The sequence below is a fragment of the Lygodium microphyllum genome, chromosome 8 (genome assembly GCF_053477565.2).
Source record: "Lygodium microphyllum isolate KBCC chromosome 8, Lygodium_microphyllum_v1.1.10, whole genome shotgun sequence".
In the NCBI taxonomy this organism is placed as follows: domain Eukaryota; kingdom Viridiplantae; phylum Streptophyta; class Polypodiopsida; order Schizaeales; family Lygodiaceae; genus Lygodium; species Lygodium microphyllum.
Window position 1 is genome coordinate 69,058,794 of NC_141142.1, and position 20,168 is coordinate 69,078,961.

The 20,168-nt window shown below is 48.1% G+C and overlaps 1 protein-coding gene across 2 annotated transcripts in view; it reads right to left on the reverse strand.

Moving 5' to 3' along the window:
• LOC148032425 (CMP-sialic acid transporter 2-like) overlaps positions 1-18,634 on the reverse strand; it is a 109,525-nt gene extending 90,891 nt beyond the window's left edge. Inside the window, exons 1-4 of one of the 2 annotated variants that reach the window (XM_087683083.1) lie at positions 18,381-18,630; positions 17,792-17,855; positions 17,511-17,622; positions 17,337-17,416 (exon numbers count right to left, since the gene is read on the reverse strand). In XM_087683083.1, the coding sequence (XP_087539209.1) occupies positions 17,337-17,416; positions 17,511-17,622; positions 17,792-17,823 (224 nt within the window). In that variant the 5' untranslated portion in view covers positions 17,824-17,855; positions 18,381-18,630. Of the gene's footprint in view, positions 1-17,336; positions 17,417-17,510; positions 17,623-17,791; positions 17,867-18,380 lie in introns of both variants that reach the window. The other variant, XM_087683082.1, reaches the window with a different exon arrangement.
• Positions 18,635-20,168: the final 1,534 nt, after the last annotated feature.

Sequence of the window (20,168 nt, forward strand, 5' to 3'; positions counted from 1 at the left end):
CTTCATGCTGATCATAGATGACTACAGCAGGATGACTTGGGCCTATTTTTTGCAGTTGAAGTCGGGCTTTCTCCCACTTCAAGGATTGGCTTCTCTTTGAGGAGAACCGATCGGACCGGAGACTTAAGACCTTGCGCTCCGACAAGGGTGGTGAATTTGTTTCTAATGAGTTTGCTAGTTTTTGAGTAGATAGAGGGGTTCACCACGAGTTTGCTAATACCAACACCCCTCAAGAAAATGGCATCTTGGAACGGAAGACCCGAAGTGTGATCGAGATGGATCGCACTATAATGGAGCACCAACAGGGAAGAAGCACATTGAGATCCAGTACCACTTCATCAGGGAGAAGCTTCTGGATGAGACCATAGATGTGAAGTACTGCAAGATGGAGGACAATCTTGCAGATTTGTTTACGAAGGCACTTCCCTAGGCTCTACTTCAACGACATTCCAAATCCCTCATTGTCATCCCCTGGACAAGCATTTTCCTCAGTTAGGCTGTGTACATATGTATTTTTCTAGCCAGGCAGCCATTTGAGAGTGTTTCGGTGTGCGGAGCAGGTTTACCATCTGTCAGTGCCACATCAGCAGATGCCACATCAGCAAGCAACTGTGCAGAGTGCCACATCAGCATCTACGATGGAGCCAGATATGCAGGATGCAGTCGGACTGCCACGTGGCAATCCAGTCGGATAGTGCAAGTACAGTCGGACACTATGCAGTACAGTTGGCTGCATTTAATGCAGCCGACCTGACATATTTTTTTTGGCATTTCAGCAGGCTATAAATAGCCTGACACCAGCACACTCAAACACTTGCAGTTGCAGATTTCAGGACAGAGATCGAGCAGATTGCAGCAGACTTCGAGGTGTACACCAAGGAGACATTGTTGAGGTCGAGATACGCAGACATACGCACTGCGCCCGTGTACATATCTGCATTCCTTTGTATTCAGCATACTTCATACAGCAGATCTTGTTCTTCTGTCTCTTTCTCTCTCTCTCTGCTCTCTATGTTCACCCTACTCTCTCAATCTTGGTCCCATGCTTCCGCATTGCAGGACTCTAACAAGAACAACAAAAAGAGGAAGGATGAGAAGACCAAGCATGACAAAGCCAAGAAGCCTACTTGTCACATTTGTGGCAAGACATGTCATTGGAAGAAGGATTGCCCCCACAAGGACAAGAAGGACACCAAAGAAGGAGAAATCTACGAAGGACTGAGGAGCAGTGGCTGCTTCTTCATCAGCACCATTTCCCCGTTTGGAGGTGATTGATGATTCAACAACAGCGGCTTTTGATTCAGCAATGATGGCCCCACAACCTCGTGAGTAGATTGTGGATAGTCGAGCGTCCCGCCACATGACTCCTATAGATGGTATTGCCCATGTACGTCCGATAAAATTCTCAATGGTGACAACTCTTTGATCACTATCAAGGGGCAAAGGTGATATGCAGCTAATTCCGGATGGGCACGGTGTTACTCATAGATCAAAGGTTCTCTATGTACCAGTTTTGGAATATAATCTACTTTCCATGAGCAAGATTTGTGCACTTGGCCTTATGGTCAAGTTCGATAAGGACAACTTCCAAGTTCTTGACGAAGATTCGAGACAAATTATTATGCAGGTCACATGACCATCATGGTAGGCCACACGCTGGCGAAAATATATGGAGCAATACTAGAGGGGAGCTCAATGCATACACACAGAGAGAGAGAGAGAGAGAGAGAGAGAGGGAGAAAGCACGGGTCTGCAATATGGGCAAGCTCCCTATCTCCCCAGTTGCCACACAAAACCTAAACATGCCTTCTCTATTCACCAAGTTGCAGGTCATCTCCTTAGGAACTATGTGTAGCCGCACGGTTGGTCCTCAACCTGTTAGCCCGCGTGCAATACATGATTTTGTGTTCTCTCTCTTTCTTTTCATGAATGAGTGTTCTCTCTCTCTCTTTTTTTTTCGTAATGGATGTTTGTTCTCTCTCTCTCTTTTTTTCGTAAAATTTGTTCTCTCTCTCTTTTTTTTTCGTAAAAGGTAATTGTATTAATTACGAAAAGTTTGCATGATTACAAGATACACGATGGCTCTACCCCATCGTGTGTACACATTGACTCTCTACAAGAACCAGACGGCCAAAGAGTTACAAAGTCATGGCAAAGACACGAAGGAAATTGCCATATGCCAGGGACGTAAGTCCTCCCGAGAGAGCATGTCAGAGTGCCGGAGAAGACAAGAGACCTTTAAGCCTAGCAATATGCCGCTAAACATTATAGGCGGAATCAAAAAGAAAAGCATTCCGAATGGTCCAATTGTGCCAACAGCCCCAATATCGAAGAAAGTGAAACGAGATCTTCATATGTGGCTGTGTCGGTGTGGGATATTTGGGCTGCGCAAAAACCCAATCAAACGGGCGTAGCGAGAAACCAACCGCCGCTCGCCAAACAGCTTACAAGAATGACCAGATTTTCTGAGCAAGGGGGCAAGAAATAAAACGATGACGGGCAGATTCCACAGTGGTGGTGCAAAAGAAACAGTTGGCGTTGGAGATTCGGCGCTTGGAAAGAGCTGAAGCAAGCGAAAGACCACCAATCATCACCCTCCAAAGAAAGACCTTATATTTGAAGGGTGTCTTGTTCAACTAGCCCTCCATCACAGTTACCCTCCACCATGACCGGGATTTATGCAATCCCCATAGAGTATTAGCTTTAGTAACCAGCCATTGATGATCTTTAATCAGAAGATGATACACCTAGTTAGCTGAAGCCTTTTCTAAGTTCAGCCTGCCTGCAAAGTCCCAGTCCTACCAGGGACGATCCGTAGCAAGGGCAGGAAAGGGTTGTCTGCTCTGGAGCACCATCAAAAGCTGTTCCCATACATACTTGTATCAACGAGGGATCCTGAAAAGCCTCCTGGCTGTACAAAATGATATCAACATATTGCGACTGGCAAGGGTGGCATCCACGACCAAAGTTAAGCCCAAACGTGCCATGCGGTTGAATTTTGGTCGAAGCTCATGTTTACCTTCCCACGAAATTAACCGCGAGACTACCAACAGTTCCAATTGAAAAGAATTAGTAGCTAAGCGATCCTCCGCTGGATGCCACTGAGACTTCCAGAGGACCAGTCTCCAGGAACACACCAAATGGGCAAGCAGAGATGAGGAAGAACTGGAGAACCGAGAACATGCCACCAAGAACTGCAGATTTGGGTTACCATGCAGAAGCCCGTGATCCTCAAGAAAATAACGAGCTATGACGACCCAAGGATGATGATCCGAGCACATGGCGCGAAAAAGAGACCAGCGGAGTGCCAACATATGAGTTTGGGCATCTAAAATAGCCCCTCCACCCATGCTTTTGGGGGTGCACGCATGCGACCAAGAAATCCAGGAAATGCCTGCATGCAAGGAATCCTTCTTCCATAACATGAAACGAATAGACTGAGTAAGAGCATTCAGTGTAGTAGTAGTCCAGGGCAGCAATGGCAAGAAATATGTAAGCATTGGCAACATAATTGTCTGGGCTACTTTGAGGCGAACATGGAAGGGCCAGGCCTGAGACTTCCAATACAGAAACTTAGCCGCCAGTTTCTGTGAAATCCACTGTAGTAGCTGCTTTGGGGGAACATCAACACCCAAAGGGTACCCAAGATGCCTGACAATGGAGCCACGGGGGACAACCATTCCCTGCCAGTCCAATGACTGCAAATCCAACTCCGTGCAGCTGAGAATGGCCAATTTCAAAGCGTTGATGCGAAGACCGGAAGCCTGACCAAAGAGAGCCCAAACATCTAATGCTTTGCGAAGGTTATCTTTGTCCGCACGCAGAATCATAAAACTGTCATCAGCCAAGGATTGACTAATGAAGTGCTGTCCAGAGGGAAGCGACAATCCAGCCAACTGAGTAGAAGCTGCCATATGAGATAACATCGAAAGAACCGGATGAGTCGCAAGGGCAAAGAAGAGAGGACTCAAAGGGCACTCCTGTCTGGCAGAGCGGGCAAGGACAATTGGCTTGGTAACGCCTCCATTCAGCATGACTCGCGAAGATGCTGCATCACTGATAGTGTAGATCAGACGAGACATCCGAGCACCAAAGCCCATAGTAGACATAAGTTCTACAATGAAAGACCAGTCCAGATAATCAAAAGCCTTTTCCAAGTCCAATTGAACCAGTATGACCTCCTAATTTGAATGCTTTGCATAATCAATCGCCAGTTGCGCATTTAATACATTGTGCAAAATGTTTTTGCCCTTAATGAAACCATATTGGAGAGGATGCACAATGGCAGGAAGATGCTTATGGAGGCGATTCGCCATTACTTTGGAAAAGATTTTATACATAGAACCCATCAAAGAAATTGGGTGCCACTGTTTCAACATATGGCGAAGGAACTTTTGGAAGCAGTTTAATAAGACCTTCTTTCCATGAGGAAGGCATGATCCCCGTTTCCCACACCCGCTGAAACAAAGCCGTCAATGGTTTCGCGAGCTGGGTGGCAAAAAACTCAAAGAACTCATTGGTGAGACCATCCCAGCCAGGACTTTTATCCTTGGGCAAGTGTAACAGAACATCCATAACCTCTGCCTCACAAATATCTGCCTCCAGAGTAGATTGCATGTCCTGAGGAACCTGATTGCGGACCAGATCATAAAAAACTGAACGAGCATGAGCAATTTGGCCTGAAGGAGCAAAAGTAGAACCAAGAAGGTCGAGGAAATAATTCCTACACATATTCACAATAGTCTGCGGATCAAGGACCATTTGACCTTCTACATCCTGGAGTCTAGTCATATTCTCTCGAGTAGGAGAGGCATGGAGAGCTCGAAAGAACTCATGAGTCTGACAAGCACTATCTTGCAAAGTCTCCATCAGATGTTGCAATTTGACCTGCTGATAAGATTTCAACTAAACTCTTTAATAAGATCAGCCAGACGCATTGCTAGTGACAGCAGAAATACATCATCTGGAGTATCCACCAGCAAAGAACGAACCAAAGCCAGCAGGTCCTCCGCTGCCTGTCGGCGCCGCCGACAAAGAGAGGCATGATGGATCCCATACTGCCGAGCAACCCGCAGCACATTAGAGAGCAATCGTTCAAATGAAACAATGCCCTGAGATGAGAAATCCAATAAGAATCAATCAATCAATTGCTGCGTATAGCCCTGAAAGATTGCATGCTTTAAATAAGGCGAGTTGAAACGCAAAGGGAGTCTACCCAGAAATTGCTTGAAAGGTGCAATGGGTTGTGCAAGGAGCTCAAGCTGTAGAGGGAAATGATCCGACAAGGCATATTGTTGGAACACTTTCATTTCGAGCATCTCAGGAAGGAAATCATCATCCTGCATGATGTATATGCAGTCTAACCGCGACCATGTTGTTGCATACTAGGCAGAATGAAAAGTAAACCCGGTAGAAGAAGGATGCAGCCAAGACCAGAGATCTTGCTTAAGAACGGCAAGAGCCAACTCCTGCCACATACGACTTTCCGGCGCATCCATTACCGAATGCTCTGATGTGGACTGTGAAGAATCAACACACATATTAAAATCCCCCATCAAAAAACCCCGTCTGCCAAGGGACAAGGAAGTCTGCAAGGTATGCCAAAGCTCCCGGCGAGATAAAGGATCATTTGGAGCATAGAGGCCAAGTAACCATAAGATCTCTCCTTCGAATAAAATTTCAATCACCACAAAGCGGCCATGTACATCATTCTTGATAAGAACCGGCTGATATTTTTCATGTACAATCATAAGCACACCAGAATACTGCCTGGCATGTGTCCCTACATAGAACAAACGAAAGCCATGGCAATCCACAACTTTTCCTGCTTCACCGTGACTCTTGTGCTCAACAGCACACGACATCCCACTGATTCTCATGCAATATAGTCCACATGGCATGTTGCTTGTGGCGAGAACAAATTCCTCGCACATTCCACGTGGCTATCTTCATGTGGATTCAAAAGAAAATCGGGTACAAGGCACAGCTTGCCTCGATGTGACCTTTTCTGCGAGAATGTCCAGGACTCCCTCATCCAAAAAATCAGCTAACACGGCAAAAGAGTTCTGACGACTAGATTTGGAGGTAGATGGCATATCCGCTGTCTTGGGGATGGAAGAGGGGATAACGACGATCCCATGGGGTAATGACGTTACCGCTAGTATCAAAAGCCAGCTTAGCAGGTGGACCCTTTGGACCATCCGAATACACTCTCCTAGCTGGCTGTTGACGGGGAGCAGAGAAAACCATAGCAAGAGCAGAGTGCTCTGAAGACAACATTTCTTTCCTGCGCATATACGTACGCATGGAATCTGGTGAGGCAGTAGGCACAATATCCACCATGCCAGCAACAAGCCTGTTGCCTTTTTTCACGCGTACATCTACCCAGTCGTTGCCACGAGAATCCAAACCCGAGACCTATTGTTTACCTTTATCCAAAACTTTAGGTGGCTGGGTGGTATCCTGCGATGGAGCATCACACACCATATCTTCCATGGGCTGCGCAACATGCACAGCATCTGAAGTGTGGTGCTTCCCTGGGCATTCAGCCACAAAATGCCCCAATTTTCCACACAAAAAGCAATGTCCTACAAAGTTGCCCCATTTCAAACGAAAATGTAACGGATGCATGCCAGAGCAGTTAATACATAACCAAGCAGGCCTTTTCCGAGCAGTGTCCCATAACATACACAGACGGTTGCGATTCATGGCCCTTAGGCTTGGGGGGACCAGAACAGTGCCCACAGCGGCCATGGCGTCTTTTAACAGTGGCCAATAAACAACCGGACAGTTTTCCACTTCAACCCACACAGGGCATTCACGTTGCAGTAGACGCTGAAAATCTGCCATTGGGCGCCATGGCACCACATGGACCAGACGGTGATCAACGAACAAAGGCAGTTTAGACAGGAGAGCAGCACGGTGTGTCTCTGATTTCAACAGCACCTCAAAAAAACCCCGGGGCCCAACAAAAATCTCTTCAACACATTCCCCTTGTAGCAGACTGTGCAGCCACTAGCAAATACGGGAAAGCAGTGGGATCCTACCAATGAAAAAAAGTATCACAGCACGTTCATAAAACACTGAAAAGGAGCGCAAGACATGTTTCGGGTCCACAGTGGCTTCCAGAACATCTTCCGTTGCAAAGTCCGAAAAGACTTCCTGATTATGCTGAACATAATCGCCAAGCAGAGTGTTGGCAAACTCCAGCAAATGCTCCCAATCAACATCCTGAGAGTCCACAAAATCAGAAACAACCTGAGCATAGGAACGATGCTGATGATCCATTGTCCCTGCCGAAGTATGCTTGGTGCGTTTGCCCGCTGGCTGGAGGTCAGGAGCAGGGGGCATCTCCTCTGTGCACGAAACCATATCCTCTGGTTTCTCGGTATCAGAATCCGGACCAAGAGCTGCCACCGTTTGGTCTATAAAAGCCAGATCCAGGCCAGCCATATTGTATCAGTACGTTTGGCTCGAGCGGGGGATACCACATCATGGTATGCACAGACTAGAGCTTGGTTTGACAGACATGGGCTGGACATTGATAGACTCCCACCTCTTCTATATGATACTCAGACTCCCACTTACACCCTCTCTCTCTCTCTGAGAGGAACAGAGTCATCAGACAGGAGATATGGCATATTTATATACAGAGGACATGGGTCAGCCCTGCACAGCCACTGCCATCGAAGATGGCACATTATTATACACAGTTCTTGAGCATATCAGAGCAGGGATTCATAGAGATTCCGAGATACATGCAGATCTATATGCCACATCGATTGAGAGTTCTTATTGGACAGCTCAGGGTATCATCACATCAGCTTATGATTGAGAGTGGCAGAGCCAGTGGCATCCCACGAGAGGAGAGGATATGCCCCCTTTGCAAATCAGAGGTGGAGAGTGAGGAGTATTTTGTTCTCAGATGCCCGGCATACTCAGAGTTGAGATCTAGATACACATTGAGCAGCTCACTTCAGGGATGTATGACTGATATGGATCAGAGATCATTTGGCCGTTTTCTGGGAGAGGCATGGCACATCAGAGAGCAGAGCACACAGCAGGTCCCAGTCAGAGAGGGGCCCACCCAGATGACTATTACACAGTTCTTTCAGACAGACAGAGTGAGAGCTACTGTACCAGCCTCCAGCCAGACCTCCGGGCTCACACTACAGCAGGCTGAGGACCAGCGTACCCGACGCCGCACGAGGATCCGTGGGTTTCGGACCCCACAGCCACACCGATAGGAGATCCGGAGGATTCTTGATCTACATCGACAGCAGACTGAGATCCGACGACACTCGACACATTGGATCTCAGATCTCCAGTTTGCTCTTTCTCCACCGCCGATGTACCACATCCTGCATCTAGGAGGGATCACCTGCTATTAGCGACTTCGAGGACTACTACTACATCCCAGGATAGTATATCTCCCTGCATCTGTTACATATACACATCGCACCACTTTATCACAGCCGACAGTTGTTCCCCTATCACAGCCGACATTTGTCCCCCTTTTGTAGCCATTATCTGGAGTACCAGAGCTACATACGCACATACACATACACGACACTTATCACACTCACAGCACCGTGTTTTCAGTTTCCAGTTTTTAGCTTTTCATTCAGCACTTTTATTTTGGATAGCTGGACCTCATCAGTTGTATCACAGTTTGTCTCATAGGCCAGTTTTGGTCTTTAAAAGACGTTAATATAACTTTCTTTCTTTCTTTCTCCCTCCCTCCCTCCCTCCCTCCCTCCCTCCATCCCTCCCTCTCTCTCTCTCTCTCTCTCTCTCTCTCTCTCTCTCTCTCTCTCTCTCTCTCTCTCCTGTACAGAGACGCTGTCCAGGGGCGTATTGTGCAAGCACAGCCGATGAAACCTGAGCTTTACCTGTCGGCCTCAGTCGTGACCTATCCCAAGAACACGTGTGGCAAGGCACAACCCTAACAGTGCAGGCGCAGGAGGGCGAAACAAAGGGCTGGCAATCGACGACAGAGCGGGGCAGTCTAGGGCGCAGGGCAGGGGTCCGACGTCAGCAGAAACCCTAACGGACAGGGCGAACAGGCGAGAAGCAGGCGCAGAGGTCGCAATTCAGGCGGGTGAGGGACACAGTCGATGGGCTGTCCGACAGCAGGGCGGGGGACTCAGCGGCAGTCGACGGGGCGTCAAGGGCAGGCGACGGGCCTACGGGCGACGACCAAAAGGCGGCTGCAAGCGACGAGGGTCAGGCGACGACAACGGGACACTAGGCGATGGTGACGGGGCTGCAGGCGACACATCCTCTCTCTCTCTCTCTCTCTCTCTCTCTCTCTCTCTCTCTCTCTCTTTTCGTAAAAGGTAATTGTATTAATTACGAAAAAAATACAAGATTACTTGATTACAAGATACATGATGACACTAAGCCATCATGTGAAGAGGTTCTCTCTCTCTTTCTCTCTCTCTTTTTTCTGATTACAAGAGACACGAGGGCCCTAGGCCAACATGTGGGGAATCCCCGTAGTAATGCACTAAAAAGGTTACTCCAATCATGGCAACGACCCAGAGGCAATTGCCATATGCCAAGGATGCAAATCCTCCCGAGGGAGCAAGTCGGAGTGTCGGATGAGATCTAGCTGCCAATGCAAGAGCCCTTTAAGCCTGGCAATATGTCACGGTACATTAGAGGCCGAATCAAAGAGAAAAGCATTGCGCGTGGTCCAAATGTGCCAGCATCCCCAGTATCTGAAAAAGTGAAATAAGATCTTCACATGCAACTGTGGCGGTGTGGGATACTTCGGGCGCACAAAAACCCAGTCGAAAGGAGTTAGTGAGGACCCCACCACCGCGCGCCAAATGTGCGACAAGAGTGACCAGATATTCTTGGCGAGCGGGCAAGAAAGAAAACGATGTCGGGCCGATTCCGCCGGTGTGGTACAGAAGAAACAATTGCCATTCGAGATGCGACGCTTGGCAAGGGCCGAGGCAAGAGGAAGACCACCAATCATCACCCGCCAAAGAAAGACCTTGCATTTGAAAGGTGTCTTATTCAGCCAGCCCTCCATCAGCGTTGTCTGCCACCATGACAGCGATTTCCGCAGTCCCCAAACAGTATTAGCTTTCTCACCCAGCCATTGGTGATCTTGAATGAGAAGATGATACACCTGATTAGTAGAGGCCTTTTCCAGACTCAACCGGCCTGCAAGGTCCCAGTCCTGCCAAGGGCGATCCACAGCCAAGACAGGAAAGGGTTGCCTACCCTGAAGCTCCGACGAAAGCTTTTCCCATAAATCACGGTATCCGCGCGGGATCTTGAAGAGTCGCCTAGCAGTCCGAAACGATACGAGGACATTGCAAGTGGCAAGGGTAGCATCCGCAACCGACGTCACACCTAAACGGGCCATGCGGTTAAATCTTGGTCTGAGCTGATGTTTATCTTCCCATGAAAGGAGTCTCGATACTGCCAACAATTCCAGCTGAAAGGAGTTAGTCTGCAAGCGGTCCCCTACTGGGTGCCAACGGGCCTTTTGGAGCACCACTTTCCAAGAGCCGACCAAGTGCAGTAACAAAGAGGAAGAGGGACTGGAAAAACGAGAGTCAGCATTAAGCACATGCCACCAGGAGGCCCGAAGCCGTGTGTTACCATGGCGGAGCCCGCTGTCCTCAAGAAAATAACGGGCTATGATGGTCCACGGGTGATGATCCACACACATGGCACGAAAAAGGGACCAACGGAGAGCTAGCATATGAGTTTCTCCATCCAAAATAGCTCCACCACCCATGCGCTTAGGGGTACATGTATGTGACCATGAAATCCACGAAATGCCTGCCTGCAGTGAATCCTTCTTCCATAGCATGAAACGGATGGAATGAGTGAGAGCCTTCAAAGTAGTAGGCGTCCATGGCAACAAAGGCAGGAAATACGTTAGCATTGGTAACATGATTGTCTGGGCCACTTTGAGGCGGACATGGAATGGCCACGCTTGCGACTTCCAATACATAAACTTCGCCGCCAGTTTTTGTGAAATCCACTCCAGCATGTCTTTTCGCCGTACATCCACCCCCAATGGGTATCCAAGATGCCTCACAATGGAGCCACGGGAAACCACCTGGCCTTGCCAGCCTAATGACTGTAAATCAGGCTCCGTACAACTGAGAATGGCTGACTTAAAGGCATTGATGCGAAGCCCAGAGGCCTGACCAAAGAGTGTCCAAACATCTAATGCCCTTCGAATGTTGTCCCTGTCCGCCTGCAAAATCATAAAGATGTCATCAGCCAAAGATTGGCTAACGAAGTGCTGACCCAAAGGAAGAGACAGCCCTGCCAGCTGAGCAGAGGCTGCCATGGAGGATAACATTGAAAGGATCGGGTGAGTCGCCAGGGCAAAGAAGAGAGGGCTCAAAGGACAACTCTGTTTGACCGAGCGTGCAAGGACAAATGGCTCTGTAACCCCACCATTGAGCATAACTCTGGAGGAAGCCGCAGCACTAATGGTGTAGATCAATCGGGACATCCGGGTACCAAAGCCCATAGCAGACATGAGATCTGCAATGAAAGACCAGTCCACATAATCAAACGCCTTTTCCAAGTCCAATTGAATCAATACCACTTCCTGACCGGAGTGCCGCGCATAGTCAATAGCCATTTGCACATTTAAGATATTATGCAGAATGTTGCGGCCCTTAATGAAACCATATTGGAGAGGATGCACAATAGCTGGAAGGTGCTTGTGAAGCCGATTCGCCAGCACTTTGGAGTAGATTTTATACATGGAGCCCATCAAAGAGATTGGTCTCCAGTGTTGCAGCTTTGACGGCGAAGGGACCTTTAGAATTAGTTTGATAAGGCCTTCTTTCCATGAGGAGGGCATGACCCCTGTTTCCCAAACCTGCTGAAACATGACCACCAATGGCTTCACCAACTGCGTGGCCGAGGTCTGAAAGAATTCATTAGTGAGACCATCCCAGCGAGGACTTTTATCCTTCGGCAGGTGCAACAAAACATCCATAACCTCCTCCTCGCAAATATCCACCTCCAAAGTGGCTTGCATATCAACTGGAACCTGCTGGCGGACCAGATGATAGAAGACCGAGCGGCATGCGTAACCTGGCTAGAAGGCGAGGGAGAAGAACCAAGAAGTTCCATAAAATAATTTCTGCACATAGTGACAATGGTCTGCGGATCAGTGACCATGCGACCTTCCGAATCCTGGAGTCTGGTCATATTTTCGCGAGCCGGAGACGCATGCAAGGCGCGAAAGAACTTATGAGACTGGCAGGCACTATCTTGCAATGTGTCAGTCAAGTTATGCAGCTTGGCCTGCTGATAAGATTTCAACTGAAATACTTGAATAAGATGGGCCAAACGCCTCTCCAGTGACAGCAGAAAATCATCATCTGGGGAATCCAGGAGCAAGGAACGGACCAAAGCCAATAAGTCCTCTGCTGCATGTCGACGTCGGCAACAAAGCGAGGCATGATGGATCCCATACTGCCGAGCAACCCGCTGCACATTAGAGAGCAGCCGTGCAAATGAAGGCAAGCCCTCAGAGGCGAAGTCCAATAAGAACCTCTCAATCAACTGCTGCATATAGCCCTGGAAAATTGAATGCTTCAAATAAGAGGAGTTGAAACGTAAAGGGAGCCTATCCAGCAATTGCACAAAAGGTGCAATAGATTGTGCCCGCATCTCAAGCTAGAGGGGGAAATGGTCCGACAACGCATATTGCTGCAAGACCTTCATTTCCAGCATCTCGGGAAGAAAATCATCCCCCTGCATGATATACATTCTGTCCAGCCGCGACCAGGTAGTTGCATATTGTGCGGAATGAAAAGTAAACCCTGAAAAAGAAGGGTGAAGCCACGACCAAAGATCTTGCTTGAGTACGTGCAAAGCAAAGGAACTCCACACCCGGCTTTCCGGCGTATCCATTACCGAATGCCCTGAAGTGGACTGAGAAGAGTCAACACACATATTGAAATCTCCCATCAAAAACCCCCTTCGGCCGAGTGACATGGAGCCCTGCAAAGTGGACCAAAGATCCCGTCGGGATGCGGGATCATTCGGAGCATAGAGGCCCAACAACCATAAAATCTCTCCTTCAAATAAGACTTCGATTACCAGAAAGCGGCCCTGCACATCATTTTTAACAAGGACAGGCTGATATTTCTCATGGACAATCATCAGCACGCCCGAATAGTGCGTAGCATGGGTCCCTGCATAAAACAGACGGAATCCATGACAATCCACAACTTTTCCTGCTTCACCGTGACTTTTGTGCTCAACTGCACACAATACATCCCACTGGTTCTCATGCAAGACGGTCCACATGGCATGTTGCTTATGGCGAGAGCAAATGCCTCACACATTCCACGTGGCTATCTTCATGTATCCTCAAAGAAGGAAGTCAGGAACGAGGCGCCTACTGCCTCGATTTCACCTTTTCCACGAGAGCATCCAGGACACCCTCATCCAGAAAATCAGCCAATACTGCAAACGAATTCTGGCGACCCGCTTTAGAGGTAGAAGGGAAATCCACTGCCTTGGGAGAGGGGCGGGGATAACGCCGATCCTAGGGTGTAATAACATTACCTTTGGCATCAAACGCCAACTTAGCAGGTGGGCCTTTGGGGCCGTCGGTATAGACTCTCCTTGGAGACTGATTACGAGGGGCAGACGGGGCCGTAGGACGCGCAGCCTGCTGTGAAGTGACCATTTCTTTCCTGCGCGTATACGTGCGCACGGAATCCTGGGAAGCAGTAGGCCCAAGATCCGCCAGGCCTGCATCCAACTTTTTACCTTTTTTGGGACGTGCCTCAATCCAGTCAGTGCGACGGGAATCCACACTCAGGACCTGTTGTTTGCCTTTATCCATGACATGAGGAGACTGAAGGGCTTCCTGGGGCGTGGCATCAAGCACCATGTCATCCTTGGGCAGCACAACCTGCGCATCCTCCGAAGACGGTTGCCTTTCAGGGCATTCGGCCATGAAATGCCCCAATTTACCACATGAAAAGCAGTGTCCCGCAAAGTTGCCCCATTTCAAGCGAAAATGCAAAGGATGCATGCCTGAACAATTGAGGCGAAGCCACGCGGGCCTTTTCCTGGCCGTGTCCCATAGCATGCATAAACGGTTTCGGTTCATCGCCCTGAGGCTTGGGGGAACCAGCACTGTTCCCACAACCGCCATCGCATCCTTCAACATGGGCCAATAGACCGCCGGACAATTTTCCACCTCCACCCACACCGGGCATTCTCGTTGAAGCAGACGCTGGAAGTCGGCCATGGGGCGCCATGGCACAACATGGACCAAGAGGCGATCAAAGAATAGTGGCAACTTGAACAGGAGCTCAGCTCGATGCGTTTCCGATTTCAACAGCACCTCATAAAAGCCGCGAGGTCCAAGGAAGATCTCCTCAACACACTCCCCTTGCAATAAATGGTGCATCCACTGGCGAATATGCGAAAGCACTGGTATCCTGCCAGTGAAGAAAAGTATAACTGCACGGTCATAAAACACCGAGAAGGATCGCAAGACTGATTTGGGGTCCACCGTGGCTTCCAGCACATCATCCGTTCCCGCATCAGAAAAAGATTCATTATTATGCTGGACATAATCGCCAAGCAGAGTATTGGCAAAGTCCAGCAAATGCTCCCAGTCAATTTCCTGCGAATCCACAGGATCAGAGGCCACTTGCGCATAGGAACGTTCCGGAGGACCCATTGGCTCATCAGAAGTATGCTTGGAGCGTTTGCCGGCAGACGGCAGTTCAGAACCCGGAGGCAACTCCTCCGTGCATGGCATCATATCCTCCGGCTCCTCTGCATCGGAATCAGGGCCAAGGGCTGCCACCGTCTGGTCGAGAAAATCCATATCCAGGCCAGCCATACTGCTGTCTTCGCGCTCTCTCTCTCTCTCTCTCTCTCTCTCTCTCTCTCTCTCTCTCTCTCTCTCTCTCTCTCTCTCTCTCTGCAAGTCCCGCAGACTTGTCGGCCTCAGCCGTGGCCTATCCCGAGGGAGTGTAGATAGCGCGTGGGTCAGGGCGCAACCCTAACGGAGCAGATGCAAGAGGGCGAAACGCAGGGCCAACGGGCAGTGACAAAGGCCAGAACGCTGAGGAGGAAGGCTGGCAGGCGACGGCAGGGCTGAACCGTCAGCAACAGACGCGCTGCGAAGCAGGGATCAGGCGACAGTCTAGCGGGCCCAGGTCCGATGGCAACGGGAGGAGCTCTGACACGCAGAGCAGACGCGCGTTGACCAGGAGCAGAGCCCGCAGGTCAGACGGGCGACGGCAGGGCGGGGCACGCAGCCAACGGGCGCCAGATGCTGGCGACGGCGACGGGTCTGCTGACGAGGACGACGGGGCACAGGCGACAGGGCTGCAGGCGATGGCGACGGGGCACAGGCGACGCAACAGGCGTCAGGCGTCAGACTGGCGATGGCAAACAGGGCCGCGACGAGCAGGTCCCGCTGGCATGACACGCGACAGGAGCAGGAACGATGGCGGGTGAGGGGCGATGGTCATCCAGTCGACGGCAGGGCAGGGCACGCAATCTCTCTCTCTCTCTCTCTCTCTCTCTCTCTCTCTCTCTCTCTCTCTCTCTCTCTCTCTCTCTCTCTCTCTCTCTCTCTCTCTCTCTCGTGGCTACCCTAGTAGTAAGCCACTAATTTTATTAACCCATTGACCATGTTCAAATATCCTTTTTTCTATACCTATACTAAATGAGCATGCAGATTGCAGGAGTTGAACCAAAGACCTTTTCACATTCAACTTAACCAACTAAGCTACATCCATTTGATTTGTGTGTGTGTCTATGTGTATGTGTGCGTGTGCATGTTCATCTCTTTCACTCAAGCAGTGCATCCACTTCCGCAATACTGCAATCTAGTAGATCTATGTGTGGTACCCACTAGCATCTACCCTCTACAACATCTACCAATGTCCCCCACGGCCCAAATGAAGTCTGCCTATGACCATGACTCACATTGCAACTTAAACTCACGTGCACAACTTAATTGTTCCAAGAGGGACAAGTTTAAAATTCACCAACCCATGAATATCCACCAAGGGAGGCTATGGAATTGGGAGGGATACGCATTGATTGAGTTAGATTGCAGATCCTATGCAACTCAAGTAAGCAAGCACATCCTAATGCAAGCACAAGCTCACTATACCCCCACTCCCGATTAGCATTGGGCTGAGTAGAGCATCACAAAGCCTTTCACACAAATGTTTTGAGAGCACGTGGTGGAGTGGTCAAGGAGAATCTCACTCTTTCTTTTGACTTATTGCTTTTGAGACAACTGGCAACTATGAGGGGTCTCATTCATTCACAACAAATTGCCAATGGGCAGCTTGTTAGCACAAATGCAACACGTAGGGATATGTAATGTTACTCACAGCATACAAGTTTGTGAACCCCAAAGCATTGCCTTTGGTCTTGTAGGGTGGCCCACTTGGTGATGAGAGGAGCCTACAAAATTTTGCAGAAAGTGAAGTCGAGCTTAGGTGCAATCCTTGGGGTGCTTTTTATTGGCAAGCTAATTAGCCCATGATGTCACCCAATCTATGAGGCAAAAGATGCAAGGCACTATCTTCATCATGAGGCTAGATCCTATGTCATGGTAGGCCTTCAAGCCCTTCCCAACTATCAAATACTAGAGCCTCCTACATCGAGATCAAAAGTCTCGGAGCTCATTGGGGGACTTACATGATGGCACATCTAGAAGGCATCTTGTGAGCTGGTCTTCACTAGAGTGAGTCCTAAAACCTATGCTATCCAAGCAAATCCTTGATCCTCCATCATCCATTCACTGTGGGGACTTCATTTCTCTCCCATCCCTCCCCTTTCTTCACTTCTCTCCCATCCCTCTTACACTTACTTTGAGAGGTGTGGAAATATTGAGGTAACTTTTTAGCTCCAACTACACTATTGAGCCACTGTATTTAATTAAGTAATATAATTAGAACTTTTTTTAATGCAAAATTAAAAAGAACTGAGGAGGCATACAAAGTGACACCAATAAATAGGCCAACCACAAATGTGGCCAACCTGGAATATGGTCAGACCAGAAAAATGCCAAAACCATGGGGAAACAAAATACCTAACAGCCGTCCCCATATATGGAACTGGACCATAAATATTGACAAACTAGCGCATTGATGCTTGCTAGAACTGAAGAAGTTGTATTCCACATGTGGAGTTTAGAAACACTAAGACAATTCATGGCATGATAATAGGTTAACAGAACTTAAGAAGTCATATTCCTCATGTGGAGTTTAGAAACACTAAGACAATTCATGGCATGATGTTAGGTTAACTTTGCAGATCAGGCTGTCAATTTTACAATAGCTTACTTGTTATCTTCATTTATGCCATCCTTGCGCCAGATCTGGACTAGGGCCACCAATGAAATACAGCATTTCAACAGTTCAACCTGGGTTCATGGAGAAATCCAATTTTATCTTTGACAAAAAGCTGCTTGCATATACAGACAAAAACCTGTTTTTTTAAGAGGGAAAGACTCTGACCAAAAAGTTTGCTGTAGTAACACTATAGTCATAACCTCCTCCTCTTTTTGACCAAGCAATCAAGATGCCCTGAGAGCTTGTCAAAATTGTTAGTGCAAAAGTTACCAATGACCTGTTCGCACACCACATAGGCAGTTCATTCAGTTGAATTATTTAGACAACCAGGACACTTCAATTGAAATTTGCATCACCTAAAAAATGTAGAACAGAACACAGCTGACAACAAACCAAAAAAACACCACAAAATGCAGCAAACAGTTGAATCATACTGGAAGGCTTACTTGCGCTGCCATTCAGCTCCCTCGAGACCCATTCCTTCACAAACCGCCTTTAAGAGGGCAGTGCCTGCATAGAGACTAATCATGATAGTTCTCTTATTTGTACAGATTGACCCTACGAGAGTTTTGTTACTAGCTCACAGTCCAACTCTCTCTCTCTCTCTCTCTCTCTCAACAGGGAGGCTGAGAGCTTCAAAACCAATTCAGACTGACCCAAAGGGGTTCGGACTGTCAATATAGAATGCATAATTATTTGTGCTATCGTCTGAAGTCCTGATGAGCTGAAGTCTTCTGTAACAGCTGAAAAGGATCCCTAAACAACTCAAACCATAAACATTGTCCATTACGGCACTGTGTTTGAGGAGTAATGTGCAATTAGACAGGATCATAAATGCAGGTGGATCAAGCATCGAGCAGTAGAAGCTCAAAAGGATCCCTAAACAACTCAAAACAGAAACATTGTCGATTACTGCGCTATGTTTGAGAGAAGTAATCAACAACTACACATGATCATACATGCAGTTGCATTAAGCATTGAGCAGATACGGCACAATGACAGCAAACAAAGGCAAGAAAAAGCTTCTGGGAGAACCTGATATGTGTGAGCTCAGAGGCAGTCGGTGCTTAAGCTCCGAGTCACTCCTCCCATTTGCCAAGCAATGCTGCAGTTGAGATCGCGATAATTCAAAGCATAGCACTTGCTGGGTTAGCAAGTATACGAGGAATGAAGCAAGGATCGGGCTTGATGCATGACGAAAGACAAAAGCAGTGTAAGGAGAGTGTACTTCTAGTGGGCTTGCTTGTATTTGTGTTGGACTGTTAGATTAGGTGAAAGCTAGTAATATGAGAAGGCCCCTCTTTTCTTTTTGAGGCTGGTCACATGACACACCCCGCCGTGGGCACTCAGATGGGTGCTTTTCTATGGACAGACATATTTCAATGAGCAGCTATCTCGTCCACTACGTCTTACACACCTCTTATACCCCAAGATACCCTTAGGCATCCCATCCAAAGCAACCAGGACATCAGTTTACAGGGCTCCCCAAGGACCCATCAAGATCACATAAGCCATGGTTATCTTACCTTGGCACCCAAAAGAGCTACATCGATTGCCTAGTGGCCTATCAAGACTTGCAAAGGCAAAGAAATCGCTTTGAATTTTCTTTTTCTTTTTTGTTTTTTATTGTTCTTTTGCATTAAAAAATTATATGCCAATGGGGGGAAGAGGATGGTTGAATCCAACATTACAAAATAAAGAGATTATCCAAACTACCTATCAAAAGTTGTTGCTAATGAGGAAATTTTATAGAGATATGTGTTGTGTGTTGCCTTAAAGATTGCCATGTGATGTGACATAAATAGCATGGATCCACTATCAACCTATGTGACGAAGGAAAAGGGATAGAATGCACATATACAAGGAGATTTCCATCCTTAGACGAGCACCCAAATACATGCTTTCCCCTCATCCAAAGCACTCCATCCACAAAACACAATACCAATGCATAGTTTATGCAAGGGGTGATGCACAATGTCATGCTTAAATAGAATGCTATGCAATAGTGCCACTTGGTCAATGCCCACATAGGAAAATTGTTCACTTGCCCAAGCACCCTTTTACAATCATGTCATCAAGGTGCAAATAGATGATGATACAAAGTACAAATGTTGTTAATACAATAGTGACCAAAATCATATAAGAGCTAAGAGAAGAATACCTCCCCCTCTCACAATCAAATAGTGGAAGGAGAAGTAAGCACCCCCTCTCACCATGGGAAAGGAGAAGCACCATAAGAAGAAGAGTGAGACGCATGTCTAGCTACAAACTTGTAAAATGAATGGCCTTCAAGGTAGCCTTAAGGAAGGCGATAACTCGACCTCAAGAGAAAAAGACTACATGTTGAGGTGTCTGGAACCTAAGGCAGAAGCTAGGAGGGCGCATCATGTACAGGTCTAGACACGACGCAATGGGATATGGGACCCAATGTGAAGCTGAAGGATTTGTTGCATGAAGGGGAAGAGGATGGAATGTGTGATCGGCACTCAGTAGCATGTTTTAGACTTGTCTCCTTAAAGAAACAAGGGTGAAGACGCTTGTGCGGGAGAATCAGACCCCATATGAGTGGATGCATTTCCTGCGGTGAAGCCGTTCATAAGGCAAGGATAGTTGATCTCAGTCCTAGAGTACGAGCAAGGGACAGGGCGACTACGGCAACCAACCAAGGCAGATTGCATTGTGCTGGGGAACACGTGCATTCTACTATAGGAGGCTAGTACAGGAGTTCTGCAAAGCAGAGCCATCCATGGGGTGATGGCGTTGATCTCTCATTCTCGCGGAGCCTTTACAGTGGGATGGCTAGTCTTGCCATGAGAGGCTCAG